Source organism: Salmo salar, chromosome 29 (genome assembly GCF_965601325.2).
Source record: "Salmo salar chromosome 29, fSalSal1, whole genome shotgun sequence".
In the NCBI taxonomy this organism is placed as follows: domain Eukaryota; kingdom Metazoa; phylum Chordata; class Actinopteri; order Salmoniformes; family Salmonidae; genus Salmo; species Salmo salar.
Genome location: NC_138319.1, coordinates 21534159 through 21550677, shown reverse-complemented (window position 1 = coordinate 21550677; position 16519 = coordinate 21534159). Strand labels below are relative to the sequence as shown.

Sequence of the window (16519 nt, the reverse complement as noted above, 5' to 3'; positions counted from 1 at the left end):
TTAAGTAATCCTGTGTTTAAGAAGTTATAGACCATCCAGCGCTGGACAAGGTAGGTAAGGTGTGGATATATCTATAACACCAAACTTCTCAATGCAAACTATAATGCACGATGTGATGAGAAATTACTTTTTCTGTTTTGCACTGACTGAGTAGGCTACAATACGAATGTAGCTAGGTGCATTTCACTTTTCAACTGACCTGGTGTTGTTCCCTCCACCAATGGGAAATGAGGTCATAGTTCGAGACGAGTCACACTCAGCGGAAGTTGTTGGCTGCTGCCAGGAGATAGCAGCAGCGGTTCGCAAGTTAGCAAATGTGCTACAGGTCTTTTCGCATAAAAAAATAATTAAAATGTCAATACAATAGCTTTAGAACAAGGATCCGTCACGTCTGGAAACGTTATAATAATCCGAATCGATTGAACAACGCAGCATACACATTTCAAACCCGGATGTTTTGTTCAGCTAGCATGCTAGCTTGTAGCAGCTAACCAGGTAGCATTTTCAGTAAAAAAAAAACGTTATAGTTAACCTTGTAAAGAAGTTAGCTAAATGTAATTTTGAATTGCAAGAAAATAGCTCTGTTGCTAATAAAGTCGAACTCCGAATGTATGTCATATGTTGGTGTTTTGAAATGTTCAGTGGTCGTTTTAGGATTTTCCCCACGCTACAACTCACTGCAGTTGTTATTAGTTAGCTAGATAGGTAGATTGGCTATCTAAGTAGCTAACAATTAATCATTGTTGTATTCAATCAAATAATTAGCTAGTTTAGTAGTGCTGTATATCTCAAAGAGTAAAATCCCGAAACGCCCACGGAAATCAGATAATTGCGCTGTTGTTACAGATAAAATTCCCTAGCTTACTATCTAGCTATGCCAGTTTTGAATCGGCCAATGTGTGTCAGTGATTAGATACCTGGTGCAGACAGCGTGTTGGCTACTATGCATGCAAGTACACAGATCAATTTTCTTCCTTATCTTCCCACCCTTAGTATATAGCCTGTCACATCCTTTTGCAACAGAAAGCAAAGTATTGAAACTACCTAAGTACTGTATTTGATCCCCAGACAGAATGAGTGCCAAATTCGGCCTGATGAACTACAACAACGCCCGGAAGCATCTGTCTATCTCCATCCCGTCGTCCAGCGAGGTCATGATGTCGCCGCACATTAAGTCTGTGGAGGAGCTGAGAGTGTTAGGCATCAACCTGAGCAGCTTCAACACAGCTACTCAGTTCTGCATCTGCACGGCGGGTGTCTTCCTCTTTTACCTCATCTATGGCTACCTACAAGTAAGCAGGGGTGTATTTAGCCCTTGATCATGACTCTCAGTTCCATTAGATTACACATAAGAATCATTGGATGAAGGTGTCTTTTGTTGGGGGGGGGTTGTTAATGCATCGCTTGCGGTTTTGGAAGCATAGGACCATATCTTTCATATCAGCAAGAAATAATACAAAAAAAATTCAAAGGTTAAATTGATACACACCCATATCTCCATGTTACAGTGCTTGTTTACGGAAAACAGGCGGTAGACAAGAGACCTGTGTGTAAGCGTAACTCGGGAAGTGAAGCGAAAGTGTAGTATGGATCTGTGCAAAACTGCTACAGTAAGTGTATATATTTTTTGGGAAGGATTCTTTCTCACTGGTGCAAGATAAGGACCATATGTTTCGAAAGCCGTATTGCATGCGATGATTTTTGACTTTTCTAAATGTTAAAACACAGCGTGAGGATTGTAGTTCACTTGAGGCAGTCGTGGGCGAAGCTAATGGCTCAGCACTGTAGGGAGAAGGCAGAATGACGCCTAGAGTTTTCGAGAGCTAGGGTGTATTCACTAGAAACCAAACAGAAGCGAACAGGGAGGAGCCTGCCTGAATTTGTCCAATAGAAACCGTTGTGAAACGTTTTGCAACTGTTTTCAGCTGTTTACTTCAGTGTTCAGATATTAATGCATGGGGTAGCTGCTTTTAGCAACGCTAGTATTTACAAGCTAGTGTTGCTGAAATATAAAATTAAATTTCTACTTACTGTGTCTGTCTGTAGGCTTGGTCCTTATGCAGGGGGAATTTGAGGGGGAAAAAACAGCTAATGGAAGGTAGAATTTAACAGAACGTGGGTCTGTTGTAGACCCATGCAGTTCCTCTGTGAGGTTACCCACAACAACAAAAATACTATAGTGTATACTATGGTAGGAATACTGTATTATTTACTGTAGTGTTTTTGCAGACTTAACTGTAGTATTCACTGTAGTGTTTTTAAGTGAATACTGTAGTGTTTTAGTGAATACTGTAGGATTTACTGCAGTATACTGTACTATTTACAGTTTACTATAGTATTTTGTATTTAAAAAAATAATAGTATATACTATAGTAATTGCAGATTGTAGTATACTGTAGTATTTACAGTAGTGTTTTTGCAAACTGTAGTATGGTACACTGTACTATTTACTGTAGTGTTTTTGCAGACTGTAGTATACTGTATTATTTACTGTAGTGTTTTTAGGGATATTACTGTAGTATTTACTAATATGTTTTTGTTTTATTATCTTTGACATAGAAGTGGGGAGCTTTCTCCTTGAGGATACCTACTGGAGAAATACTAAAACAGCAAACGAAGAGTTCAGAGCTTCTGCTCCTTTCTATACCCATAGTTAACACAATATATGGTCTATACTTGGCATTTAGGTTTTTCACTTACCGGTGAAACAAGTTGGGACATGGGGGATGGGATTGGACAGGGTATATGCAAATTAAATATTATAGTATTTACTCTAGTAAAAAATATATATTTTCGCAGACTGTAGTGTATTTTCTGACATTTCTGTAGTATTTACTAGTATTTTTTTGTGGACAATACTGTAGTATTTACTGTGTTGCACGGTATACCGAAACTTTTTTTGAGACGAAACAGTTTGGTACTAGAATTTTGTTAAGTTCGGTACTTCTGTCTAATGTGCCTCACCTGACTCAGTGGACCAAGTATGTATATCGGTGCGGCCCCGTTATAGTGCAAAGAGCCTGCTCGACATGCTCATTCATTGCTAGAGCTGTCTGGGCTGCATTGTTAGCTTCCCACTCATGCTGCACAGCAGTTAACACACTTGAATAATGCAACACGGCATGTAGAAATGTTGAAACTGTTCGCAAAACAATGTCCATACAGGCTAAAATAATTTTACAATGCAAGACGATACCGGTAGCTTCCAGCGTTACCGTAATTTCCGGACTATAAGCCGCAACTTTTTTCCCAGGCTTTGAACCTCGCGGCTTAAACAATGACGCGGCTAATATATGGATTTTTCCCGCTTTCAAATATTTTTTTTTTTTTTTTTTTTACATTTTGTGACGTGCTCAGTTTTTTGGCGGCATGAAGCTTTCATTAGACCAATGAAATTTCATAACGGATTAAGGTCAAACAACTTTTTTGTTTACTGTTTAGATTAAATCGAGCACTCTCAAACTTCCCATCACCCTGATTCCTGGGGGCACAACAAAGTATTTGCAGCCACTCGACATCAGTGTAAATCGTGCATTTAAGGTGGCGCTCCGTGTTCAGTGCGAGGCTTGGATGACAAGTGGGGAGAAATCCTTCACTAAAACGGGCCGCAAGCGAAGAGCAACTTATGGTCAAGTCTGCCAGTGGGTCCTGACAGCGTGGAGCATTGTCAAAAAATCCACTATCATCAACGGGTTTCGAAAGGCTGGACTGCTGTGTGTTGAAGAGGGCTCAGCGGGGGATTTGCCTCCAGATGAAAGTGACGAGAGCGACAATGAAAACGATCCAATATCGGATGAAGCAATTCTGAGGCTATTCAACTCCGACACCGAAGGAGATAGTTTCAGTGCACAGGAGGAGGAAGATAGTGACCAATGACTTTCTTGGTAGGCTACTGTTTACTGCTAATTTTTTATTTTTTTGTTACAAGCCGTGCTTCGTTAAAGCCTATTTATTTTTGTTACAAGCCGTGCTTCGTTAAAGCCTGTGTAAAGTTCATTTGTTTCAATGTACGGGTAGGCACCTGCGGCTTATAGACATGTGCGGCTTATTTATGTTCAAAATAATACTTTTTTTTTTTAATTCAGTGGGTGCGGCTTATATTCAGGTGCGCTTAATAGTCCGGAAATTACGGTAATTGTAGTCTAACTTTCCTTGCTAGCTTAAAGCTGAAGCAACTTCAATTCACTACCCTAGTACTTTGTTTGTGATACCATAGCTCAAAATATGCTGATTTCAAAGCTGATTGATCGTTTTTTTTAATTAATTCACCAACAACTCATTCACTTCTTTGTCTCCCTCGCATCCCGTCTGGTTTACACTAGATTCCATAGCCACAAAGTCAGATTCTACAGCTACATTCTGCCTGGCAAATTACTACTTTCTTAAAGAGACAGCACACACTTTTCTAAAAGAAGAGATTGCTTCTTCTTTGAAAATGCTGTACAATATGTTCTCCTAGTAGTTGCCAATAAAATAAGTCCTAAATGGATTGTTTGTCATCTGTAGCGCCATGAAATGAGCTAAAACAAGCTCAACTCAATGCATGCACACACTCCTATTGAATACTATGCATTCACCTGTGTTGTGAATAGACCTAGGCTACATCTCGATTTACCCAGTTTATCAATAGAGATTTACCTATTAAATAAATGATTACCATTATTTTGTTTTGTAGTTAGATTGGTAAAAACACTTTCAAATTGATTCTATGACTGTATAATTGATTAATTAATGCATACGTGGCTGTCTCCAAAAAATGGACATGAAATGTTTCAAATGTACTGATATTAAACTCCAAAGATGCCCAACGATTGGACAGTAGAAGCTGAGTTTATCTGTCTGGATGAAGTAGCATTCTGTGACTTTGGCTATTAAGTCTTATTTTTGTTGTTGTGGTATCGTTTTGGAATCGAGTATAGTGATGGTATCGAGCATTATGATAAGTGTTGCACGGTATACCAGTACCACCGTAATATCAGGGGTACCAAAACGCCACGATACTTATGATACCAACATTTTAGAATACCGTAGTACCATTTCATATGATACTACCAACTTTTTCAGCCCTACCGATCCAAAGAACCTGCTGACGCCTGTTACAAAATGTTTATAAAGTCACTAACTAGTCTCTTGTATGAGCAGGTCCAACAATATCCACTTTACTTTCATGGCATATCACTGTGAGGCAGCTGTAAACACCCAGCTGCATCCTCTACCAGCCCTCACCTGCTTCTCTCCGTCTGCTCTTCACTCGCATCTATTCCACCTTCAGACCCTGTTGTTAGCTTTGTACTTTTGTTACATTAGAGCAGAGTGCAAAGTTGGCACTGTTGATACATTGTGTCATTTCATCGCCTGTTATAACCAAGAGCACAGATCAGTCTGAGTAGGCTTTGCAAGTTCAATGTCATGCATCCTCTGAGTGTCAGAGAGGGAAAATGGAGCAGCGCTTGGCGACACGGCATGCTTGCAGCTTTACGGCAGAGAAGACCTCTTGTCTCTAAACGGTTAAAAAAAAATACCCATATTACCGGAGATGCCTTCGTGCGCATTTTATATAATTTCACAAACCATTAAACTAATCCCGGGTCGCTAATTATTGGTTTAATAACAAGCAATGTTGTTCAGTCATGTTACCTAGCTAGCTAACAACCTGCTAACTTGACAGTAGGTTTAGGCAAATTTGATTGGCCCAGGAAGAAAGGAAAAGGGTCTGCTACTCATGAGAGGGAGAGTGTGTCTGGGTTAACTGAAGAGTAAAGAAGGTTCCATGCAATGTTTTATCCTTACTGATACAATGACATGCAGATCATTATGCATGTATATCACAGGAGGATGGTGGCACCTTAATTGGGGAGGACGGGCTCGTGGTAAGGGCTGGAGCGGAATGAGTGGAATGGTATCGAATACATGGTTTCTATGTGTTTGATGCCATTCCGTTTGCACCGTTCCAGCCATTATTATGAGTCGTCCTCCCTTCAGCAGCCTCCACTGATATACTCCTTCCTCCCATTCCTCAAGCCAAATCATAGGTAGGCCTATGCAAATATAAGCAAATCAGCCATTCTATGCAGTATTCTATTATACATTGTGAAGTTAAATTCAATGTGTTGTTTTGAGTAGAAGTGTGAATTTCAGTGACATGTTTTTGGGGGACGGGGAGAACATGATGCTAGGCCACAAATGTTTTGCCACATGGTGTTGCTATGGTACTCACTATCGTGATACTTGGCCTGGTCTCGTTTGTAAAATGTTGGTATCGTGACCAGCCTAATTGTGATACTAAACCTGGTATCGGTATAAAGTCAAAATTCTGGTATCGTGACAACACTACATTATACTACAGTTTACTACAGAATTCTATTGTAATTACTGTAGTATTCTATAGTAAACTGTAGTATTTCAAGTTAAGTTATGTCACGTGCACAAGTACAGTGAAATGCCGTTCTCCAAACCCAACAATGCAGTAATGAATATGTTTTTTTATTTGGGCAGTTTCTCTCTGCTTACATCATGTCAAAATATAAGTCCCCCACAAGTTCTTGTTTTTTTGTGCAGGTATTGCACACATGCAGGGCTTTTATTTTGATATGAGGTAAGCAGATAGGAAGTGGGTCTACAACAGAACCACGTTTGGAAAGTCTTTTTTTCTATTATGTTCTATTAGATGTTTTTTTCTCAATTTCCCCCTTCAAAAGGACCAACCCTATGGACAATCGGCAGAGTAAGTATTTAACTTCCGGTGACTATTCCGTTTTTCTGTAAGCTAATTCCTAGCTAAAAGCAGCTAGGCATGGGGCTGCTGTAATGGTCGTTGCTGATGTGGGTGTAGTCGGATAGTATTTTTGAGTTTATGGCAAGACTACTGTATATGACAGCTTTACACGTTCTGCACAATCTGGCCTTAATTAATGGCTAAATGTACTCTTAATATCTACCGTGTACAGGCAGAAGAGGATGGGCCACTCCTCTGAGCCAGGTTCTGCTCTAGATTTCTACCTTTTAGGGAGTTTTTCCTGGCCAATGTGCTTTCGCTTCTGTTCTGCTTGCTCTTTGTGGTCTAGGCCTGGTTCCTGTAAAGCAATTTGTGACATCACAGATGTAAACAGTAATTGTAAAAGGGATTTATAAAAATACATTTGGTTGATTGACTGACTGATTCACCATACAATTGGTTGTTGACACATGCTAAGCAGGGACATTTTATCAGCAAGCCTCTCTGAGGATACTGTGGAAAGCTACAGGAAAAGTAGTGATTTACCTCACCACAGGCTTGAAAAGAGACTTATCAGACTTTATCTGCTGTTTTCAGGAGCTCATATTTTCCGTGGAGGGTTTCAAGCCCTTCGGATGGTACCTCACCCTGGTACAGTTTGGGTTCTACTCCCTGTTTGGACTGGTGGAATTGCAGCTCACACAGGACAAACGGAGAAGGTAAACAAGGGAATGGTGTTCAATTAGGCCTCTGCGCTTCAGCAAACAAAGAAAAGTAGGAGTGGTGTTCGCCAACAAAAACGGGGATCCAGTAGGGCTTTCCTTGAGAACGTCAATAGACTGACTATTTCATGGTTAGTGGCGTTCAGCACTAATAAATAGATTGAGATTGACTAAATCATAGAATGATCAGGCTCTATCCCGTTAACTATTAATAGTATGTTAATTGCTACAGTATGTGCCTTGTCACTTCAAACAATATAACCTGTGATCTACCTCAAGACCTATTGATATCAACAACGCTTCATCTTGGGGTGGATTCATTCTGCCAAATCTGTTGCAAAACCTTTCTTAAAGGGAAGCAAACGGGGAGGGACCTACCTACATTTGTCTAATAGAAACTCTCGTTTTGCTCTGTTTGGTTCTTAAACGGTTTCTGTAATGAATACACCTCTGTATTGAGGGTTTTTTCTGGATCATAAGGGGCTTAGGTGGTGGGCATGCCAATGGGCATGGTCGGTGCAGGTGAACTATAGAGAACATTTTAGAGGCCCCCATCTTGCAGGGTTCATACGGTCATGAAAACTTTGGGGAAATGATCAAATCCGAAAAGTCATGGAGATTTATTTCATAGTTTCTGTTTCTGTAATTTATTTAGGGACAGTTGTAAAATATTTGATCAATTAAATAAAAACCAACATCAGCCAGGATTGGAATGACAGTAGCACATCGGCGTTTGCGTGTCGGACCTGCATAGAGCCAGACGAATATGATAGAGAACATGTTAACTAGGTAGCCAATTCAAAACATATCTTGTACCCTTTAGTTATGTTTAGCTATTATTAGCATGTATTAATGTTTTCTGCATGTCTCAAAAAACCTGTGAATACGGCCATACAAAGTTCATATTATTAATTTAAACAAATATTTTTGAAAAAACAAATGATTCACTTCGCCATTGTATTAATTGGGATTCGGTTCAATCGGGGTGAATCGAATCATGTCAATCAAAGTAATAATTTGTGAATCGTGAACATTAATTTTAGGAAAAAAGATTAGATTTAGCCTTAATTTTTTATTTAGATTTAGACTTAAACTTATTTTGTAAATACTTGATTTGGGCATCCAATGTATAGGACATTGGAACTTAATACATGCTAGTCAGCCTACAAAGTAAATACTTCTAAGATAAATAAATATGACTAAACTAGAAAAGGTACGTTTCCTGAAAATGTGTGGGTTTGCTTCAGCTGAATAAAAAGATTTGTAGCCTACCATAGCCATTGGATCTTTGATATATTGAATAAGCAAATGATTTCACAAGGCATAAAATGTATTTGGTTGCAATGTTTTACATCAAGGATGGTCAATCATCCTCCAGGAGAGCTAATGGATGTGCAGACTTTTATTGCAGTCCCCCTCTAATAAGTCAGCGTTTCAATTCATCCCAAAGGTGTTTGATGGGGTTGAGGTCAGGGTGCTTTTTTTGATAGGGTTGAGGTCAGAGTGCAGGCCAGTCAAGTTCTTCCACCCCGATCTCAACAAACCATTTCTGTACGGACTTCGCTTTGTGCACGGGGGAATTGTCATGCTGAAACAGGAAAGGGCCTTCCCCAAACTGTTGCCACAAAGTTGGAAGCACAGAATGGTCTAAAATGTCATTGTATGCTGTAGCGTTAAGATTTCCCTTCACTGGAACTAAGGGGCCTATCCCGAATCATGAAAAACAACCCTCATACCATTATTCCTCCTCCACCAAACTTTACAGTTGGCACAATGCATTGGGGCAGGTAGCGTTGTCCTGGCATCTGCCAAACCAAGATTTGTCCTTCGGACTGCCAGATGGTGAAGCATGATTCATCACTCCAGATAACGCGTTTCCGCTGCTCCAGAGTCCAATGGCGGTGAGCTTTACACCACTCCAGCTGACGCTTGGCATTGCGCATGGTGATCTTAGGCTTGTGTGCTGCTGCTCGACCATGGAAGCCCATTTCATGAAGCTCCCGACGAACAGTTCTTGTGCTGATGTTGCTTCCAGAGGCAGTTTGGAACTCGGTAGTGAGTGTTGCAACCGAGGACAGATGATTTTTACGCGCTACAGCATTTGGCGGTACCGTTCTGTGAGCTTGTGTGGCTGACCACGTCGCGGCTGAACCGTTGTGGCTCCTAGATGTTTCCACTTCACAATAACAGCAGTTGACTGGGGCAGCTCCAGCAGGGCATAAATTTCACTAACTGACTTGTTGGAAAGGTGGCATCTTACGACGGTGTCACGTTGATAGTTACTGAGCTCTTCAGTAAGGCCATTCTACTGCCAGTATTTGTCTATGGAGATTGCATTTCCTGTCAGCAACGGGTGTGGCTGAAATTGCCAAATCCACTCATTTGAAGGGGTGTCCACATACTTTTGTATATATAGTGTATTCAGCCATGGAGCTGAGATAAATTTGTACCGTTTTAAAGCGAATTTCCTGCAATTCTATGCATTTTGCCACGGCTAATGCTGTGTTATTTTTGCTCAAACATAATAATTAAATGAATACTGCTTTATTAATTGTTTTTCAAAATATTATATTCTCCCTGACTGTCTAGCTTTTATTTTGGTGATTGTTAGTTCTCAAAGATGATCTTCTAAAAAAATATATTGCTCCTTTATCTTTTCTACATACTTTATATCTGGTTTAAGTTTACACTGAAGGCATTTGTTTGCATGCACTGTTTGGACTGTTTGGGGAAAAAACCCCCACCCAAGGATTTGAATGGCAGAAAAATCCCATGTATTGCTAGTTTTTGTATTTTGTTTTTGTTGTCATCCCACAAGGCTTGCTAATTGCTCTTTTTCTCTTTGCAGAATACCAGGGAAGACGTACATGATCATAGCATTTCTAACGGTGGGGACCATGGGCCTATCAAACACCTCACTGGGTTACTTGAATTATCCTACACAGGTCATCTTCAAGTGCTGCAAACTCATTCCTGTCATGATAGGAGGCATATTCATTCAAGGCAAGTGGCAAAAGGAAGTTGATCTTTGTTTGTATGAGAGCCCATATTCGCGAAGAGTGAGATTAGGAGTGCTGATCTAGGATCAGTTTAGCCTTTTAGATCATAATGATTGTAAACGAAGGGGACCTGATCCTAGATCAGCAGTCCTAGTTTGAGACGCTTTATGAATATGGGCCCTGATCAAGACGTGAAAATGTTGCCTAATAATATTTGTCCTTTTGCATGCGGGTAATAATGAACTAAACACATTACTTTTTTTTGGGGGGGGGGTTAAGCCTAACTGTCAATCATAAGAGAGGCTCTCTAGAAACCTCCTGTGAGTGTCCTACCTCACACCCGTTATGCCCTTACCTCCAAACAATGACCAACTTTTCAACTTTTATCTCAGAGTTCTGTCCATGCTTCGTTTTTTGGGTTGTTTGCAAGTGTTGAATTTCAGGGTGAGGAGGCCTAGTTCTCAGTACTCTGTCTTTCATCTCGGAGACATTGTCTTCATAAAGGTTCCACGTCTTAGCGATCAAACACTCGTTTTTTTCCTTCCTCCCCCCCTCCCTGCATTGGCGATGTTGACCATGGGTCCCCCAGGGGGACTAGTTGGAAACGCTACTGCGTTCACTCAGGATGCCAGCGAGATCTGATGTGAACCCTTCAAAGGGGAACAGAGGGAGGAATGAAAGCAAGCCAGACCAACCTGCTGCGTCACCTTGTCACCCCCGAGGCATCTATCGGCCTGTTTGGGAAGACTCCTCAGTCTCCTCTTGTTTTTTTTTGTTGCATTTTACGTGTCCAACACCAACCAACCTCTTCTCTCTTCTCTCCTGTTTGGATTTAATTGAGTTGAAGAGTCCAGTAGAAAGTTGGAGAGAAAAAAAAATCTCTCGGTATGGGCCGTGTGCACCACCCGACCTGCAGCCAGTGTCACGCAGGCCTCTCAACTCGCTTGGATCTGAGGCAGAACGGCGACTCGTCTGCCAAGCGCCTTTCTCTCCTCTCTTCTCCGCCACTCATAAGTTCGTCTATCTAGCCAGCGTGTTTACATTTTCCACCTGACCCATAAGGAGGGGGGTAAATACACAAGCGCCATTTATCGCCACCTATTCTGTCGTTTCCCTGTCTTGTTACAAAGGGAAATGCCCTCCGAATTACCAAAAGTTGAGTTTGTCTTTTGTTTCGCAGCTTTTCGTGATCGGATGTCAGTCATGACAGGTGTCGGGTCAATCCGAATCACAAGAAGAAAGATCTGGACACTTTAACTTTCCATCCAAGTGGAACTTGTCAATCAAGTCTTCCTATTCTGGTAAATTGTTAGTCATCTGTTAAGGAGGAATTCCCTGACTTTGTAAGCCTAACTCCTCTGTTTTCTTCAGGGAAACGCTACAATCTGGCTGATGTATCTGCTGCTCTCTGTATGAGCCTGGGACTCATCTGGTTCACCCTAGCTGACAGTAAAGTCGCCCCCAACTTCAATGCAACCGGTAACATGTGAATCTGTTATCTATCTAGGTATTAGTAAAGGAGCCTGTTGTTACAACACTGTTTAACTATGGATCCAAATCCTTTCGCTGCGATTTTGTATTTGATACACAGAGAACCTGCATCAAATTAATCAGGATACTGACATTCATGAGCCTGGGGCAAATTAAACCTACTGGTTGTTACCTAGGCTGGGACTAAAGTATTTTTTTTAAATATGGAGTTTGAACTCCTAAAGAACTACATATAATGCTTTATCTAAAGAGTTTGACCTTGTACCACATACATTATGTACAAACATATAGGTTTTCCCACACTCCAAAAGTACAGATGCTGTTTCAGCAATTCAGAAACCTCCATTGCTGTGCTGTTATTGTCCTTCCTGAGCAATATAGCGGTTAACCTGGTTGTGTCTGGTGTTTTAGGGGTCCTCCTCATCTCTCTGGCTCTGTGTGCTGATGCTGCCATTGGGAACGTGCAGGAGAAAGCCATGAAGCTCCATAACGGCTCCAACTCTGAGATGGTACTGAGGACCCGCCTTAAAACCAGCTTGTTATATTTATATTGTAAACCCAATTGTGTAAAGTGTCTTGAATCACCTCAGAAATGTGACTTATGTGTGTCATTTTGATTGTGTTAAAGGTTTTGTATTCCTATTCCATCGGTTTTGGGTACATATTGACAGGCCTGTTGGGTGCAGGTGGATTGGGACCAGCAGTGGCCTTTTGCTCTCAGGTTAGTAGAACCCTCTCTGTTATACACTGAGTATACAAAACAGGAGCACTTTCCTAATATTGAGTTGCACCCCCTTTGGCCCTCAATTCGTCGGGGCATTGACTCTACAAGGTGTCGAAAGCGTTCCACAGGGATGCTGACCCATGTTGACTCCAATGCTTCCCACAGTTGTGTCAAGTTGGCTGGATGTCCTTTGGGTGGTGGACCATTCTTGATACACACAGGAAACTGTTGAGCGTGAAAAACCCAGCAGCGTTGCAGTTCTTGACACAAACTAGTGCATCTGGCACCTACTACCATACTCTGTTCAAAAGCACTTACATATTTTGTCTTGTTCATTCACAGTCTGAATGGCACAGATACACAATCCATGTCTCAAAGCTTAAAAATCCTTCTTTAACCTGTCTCCTCCCCTTCATCTACACTGACTGAAGTGGATTTAACAAGTGACATCAATAAGGGATCATAGCTTTCACCTGGATTCACCTGGTCAGTCTGTCATGGAAGGAGCAGGTGCTCCTAATGTTTGATACTCTCAGTGTATTTCATTACAATAGATCAGACATGGACCGTTCTGTAGTAGAAAAGATGTATGACAATCTGTTGAATCTTTTGTTTTCTTTCAGCATCCTGTGATAACATACGGTTATGCATTCTTCTTCTCTCTCACGGGGTACTTTGGCATTTCATTTGTGCTGGCCTTGATCAAACTCTTTGGAGCCTTGGTCGCAGTCACAGGTGAGAAGACCATTCTGGTCTGGGCAGATGCTTTGCTTGCAGAACCACACAAAGTCATATTTTATGTCGAAGTGTTCAATTGAACTGTCCATAAAGTTTCCTATGACTAAAAAGTCTGTATTTTACTTTCGAAAACATTTAATTCAGAAATTTCTCCAGCAATGGAAGCTTAAGTAAAAGAAGTTCTGAGTAACCATATGACTCCACAGAAAGATTTCTACAATCTGAGTATGGATAACCTTACTAACACTCTAAAATCTAAAGCACAAACTTTTAACATTTTGCAGATTACTGAAATAATGCCAGATCAGAGCGATCCTAATCTTATTTAGAAATTCTGGAAACCTCCAGATTCATTTTGAGATTAACTGCAAAACAAATGTCAAAGTAATCTCATCAACAAAGTTAAGAAAAATCTCTTTACTAGATATCCATTAGATGTGACAGGCTTAGATTCAAGGTTGTGTGCTGTTATGTTTCTCACTTTTCTGTCTTCTGTTCATTTCAGTAACGACTGGACGTAAGGCGATGACGATTGTACTATCCTTTATGTTTTTCTCCAAGCCTTTTACTTTTCAGTGAGTCATGTTATCTTCAATCTCTCATAGTTTACGGTTGCTCAATTTAGCCGACATACTTTCAAGGCACTGAAAACATTGTAACACGCCTCTCCGTTCCATTTCCTCTCAGGTACCTATGGGGTGGACTTTTAGTGCTGTTCGGCATCTTCCTGAATGTTTACAGCAAAAACAAAGACAAAATGAAGCTGCCATCTTTGGCGGACCTCAGGAATATGTTTTTGACCGGGAAGAAGGTCAGGCTGCTATCACAGAACGTGTAGTAAAAGGGACCTGTGGCGGGCAGGACAAACAAACATTTTTCTAACGTTCCTATCTAACATGGACCTAATAACAGTGGGCTCCTAAGACATTCCTTGGCCACAGAGCTCCACAGAAACATTCCCAGGAGGAGAAAGTGGATACGGAGCACCTGCGAGACTCTGAAAGGGAAGCTGGCTCCTTAGCTAACCCAAATAGCACAGTTCTGCACTGTAAGTGACTCTATGACTTTAGCCTGAGAAAGACGAAGGGGGACGAGACGGTTGAAAGAGAATATATTGACATTTATTGAACTGATCATGTCTGAAATTGAATGTGCACCAAAAAAATATATATCTTAAATGGCATATTTTCACCCGCATGTGCCAGAAGACAAAAAACTGATGTTTTACTCAATCACTGTCATGTTTTTTTTGTAATTTATATCCGATTGTACAAAAGACCTCTCAACAACACAGTGACATCTTGAAGTGTGGGGCGGGCTATGCTCGGAAGTATATCAACGTGTCAACTGCCATATTTGCGAACCGTTTGTTTTGGTGAAATGGTAGCTCTTTTTACATTAAACAAACTGGGAAGTTTATCCAAAAGGTTTTTTTTTCATGTGTTTTTATATGTTACAGTGTAAGTAGCTAGCTTGCCAGAGCCGTCTCTTATCCATTGGCTACAGAGGGGGGAGTTGAACGGCTGCCAAGGAGCTTCTCAGATGTTTACCCATCAGATGGCCCCGGGCTTGTTTGATTAGTAATCCTAGAATAAGATAGCACTAGAAAGAAAACAAACATTGTTCACAGGGCTTGGCTTTAGACATAATTTGGATGAGCGGAACGTCACGTGTGTGTCAAGGTGACATTAGCTAGATTGGGTCCCATCTATGAAATGGTGATGCTGCAACCAACACCTGGGTTTTTATTGGGGTGGATAGTGATTACTTCATTTTATTACTCTTTTTTACTCTGATTTTGGGGGTTGATAATCCCATGCTACCTTTAGCAAATCATCCGTTGATATTTTAGATCCAATTGTTTTAGGTGGCGAAAATACATCGTGGCTTCTTCGGTAACTGCTATCCCCAAAGAAAAAAAGAGGGAAATCTGTGTTTAACCTATAGTCTTGGGATACATATGGTTTCCATAGAAGAAGACAATGCGGCTGTGCACAGGTTGTCATCTCCCAGGAGGTCTAGACCTGTCTAGCCCCATTCACTTAAGCTGGTACAGTGATGTCTGTTTTCCACAAAATACCCTTTGATGTGCCACCACTACTGCCTTGTGAACAAACAGCTCCACTCAGGTAAAGAAAAGCAGGAAGATCAAGACAGTCACTGGGTCCTCCTTAAAAAATAGACCTATCCCTCAAAGGTAGCAGGCTTACCAAGACCCTTATAACTATCTGGTTTCCCTCATATCTCTGTTTTTAATATTTCAGTATACTGTAACTGGATATGGTATTAAAGGTTGTGCCGATACATATCCGTAGTAATCAGTTCATTAAAATAGTTTCAGGAGAAACATGAGTCATTTTAGTTTGTAAATCATTTAAAGCAACAACATTGCATATTTACCATCAAAGAGTTGGCCCTATTTTATTTGTAATTCATTCTTTGAAAATCAAGGGGCATGTTTCATTAGAATCAATCTTACAGATTCCACCTAACCATCTACTGTAGCATGCTTCAGTGATGTGGCTGGCTTATTGGCTGACATTTTAGGATCTCCATCAATCAGCAGGCTCGGCATAGAGTAGATGAGTGGGGAAAATGTTTTCAAAGTCTTTAGCTTTGTCCTTCATGATGTGCCTTGCTGGCACTCGTCCTCTGTAGCTTGGTGGGAAATTATAATATTTGCCAGCTCTGTAGGGGGCGGGATCGTGCTCTGTTAGTGGTCTAATGGAAGTGGAGATATTACAAGCTGACATCTAGGCAGGAAAGCAACACAGGGCAATTAGTAATTCGGTATTTCATAAAAGCTGGCAGCTTCTCAGCGTTGACAAAGTGACAGACCCTCCTCAAGGGTCTAGTGGCTCCAAGCTACAACGGAACACTCACAGTACTGCTCATTTCGGTTCATCTCAGAGCGACATGTCTTGCACAAATGTCTGCTACCCTCTTATTTCCTGCAAAATACAAACCGATTGAAGAGATATGTTGCAGATTCTTTAGAACATGATGCACATTTTTTAATTTATTTTTACCGACACCAGAATAATTGTTCATTAATGTATCCTTGCCACAATATTTGATATATTTGATGTGATGCTCCTGTGACTTCACACAATGTAACAACCCTGAATAC

At 40.8% G+C, this 16519-nt stretch overlaps 1 protein-coding gene across 2 annotated transcripts; it reads left to right on the top strand.

Moving 5' to 3' along the window:
• Nucleotides 1-252: 252 nt before the first annotated feature.
• Nucleotides 253-14817, top strand: slc35b3 (solute carrier family 35 member B3). 2 transcript variants are annotated; one of them, XM_014181196.3, is made up of 10 exons: nt 253-495; nt 1069-1292; nt 7313-7434; nt 10286-10440; nt 11808-11915; nt 12339-12436; nt 12556-12648; nt 13275-13386; nt 13895-13964; nt 14077-14817. In XM_014181196.3, exons 2-10 carry the CDS (start codon nt 1074-1076, stop codon nt 14225-14227), a joined length of 1128 nt encoding a protein of 375 aa, XP_014036671.1. In that variant the 5' UTR covers nt 253-495; nt 1069-1073; the 3' UTR covers nt 14228-14817. The 2 variants fall into 2 exon arrangements, with proteins under 2 accessions (XP_014036671.1, XP_045566630.1); XM_045710674.2 differs by having other exon boundaries at nt 269-495; nt 1073-1292.
• Nucleotides 14818-16519: the final 1702 nt, after the last annotated feature.

Bases quoted from the DNA above. Each gene is read 5' to 3' on its own strand.
- slc35b3 (XM_014181196.3), top strand. From the start codon at position 1,074: ATGAGTGCCAAATTCGGCCTGATGAACTACAACAACGCCCGGAAGCAT. The intron at 1,293-7,312 runs GTAAGCAGGGGT...TGCTGTTTTCAG, and splicing joins TCATCTATGGCTACCTACAA to GAGCTCATATTTTCCGTGGA. The intron at 12,437-12,555 runs GTACTGAGGACC...ATTGTGTTAAAG, and splicing joins ACGGCTCCAACTCTGAGATG to GTTTTGTATTCCTATTCCAT.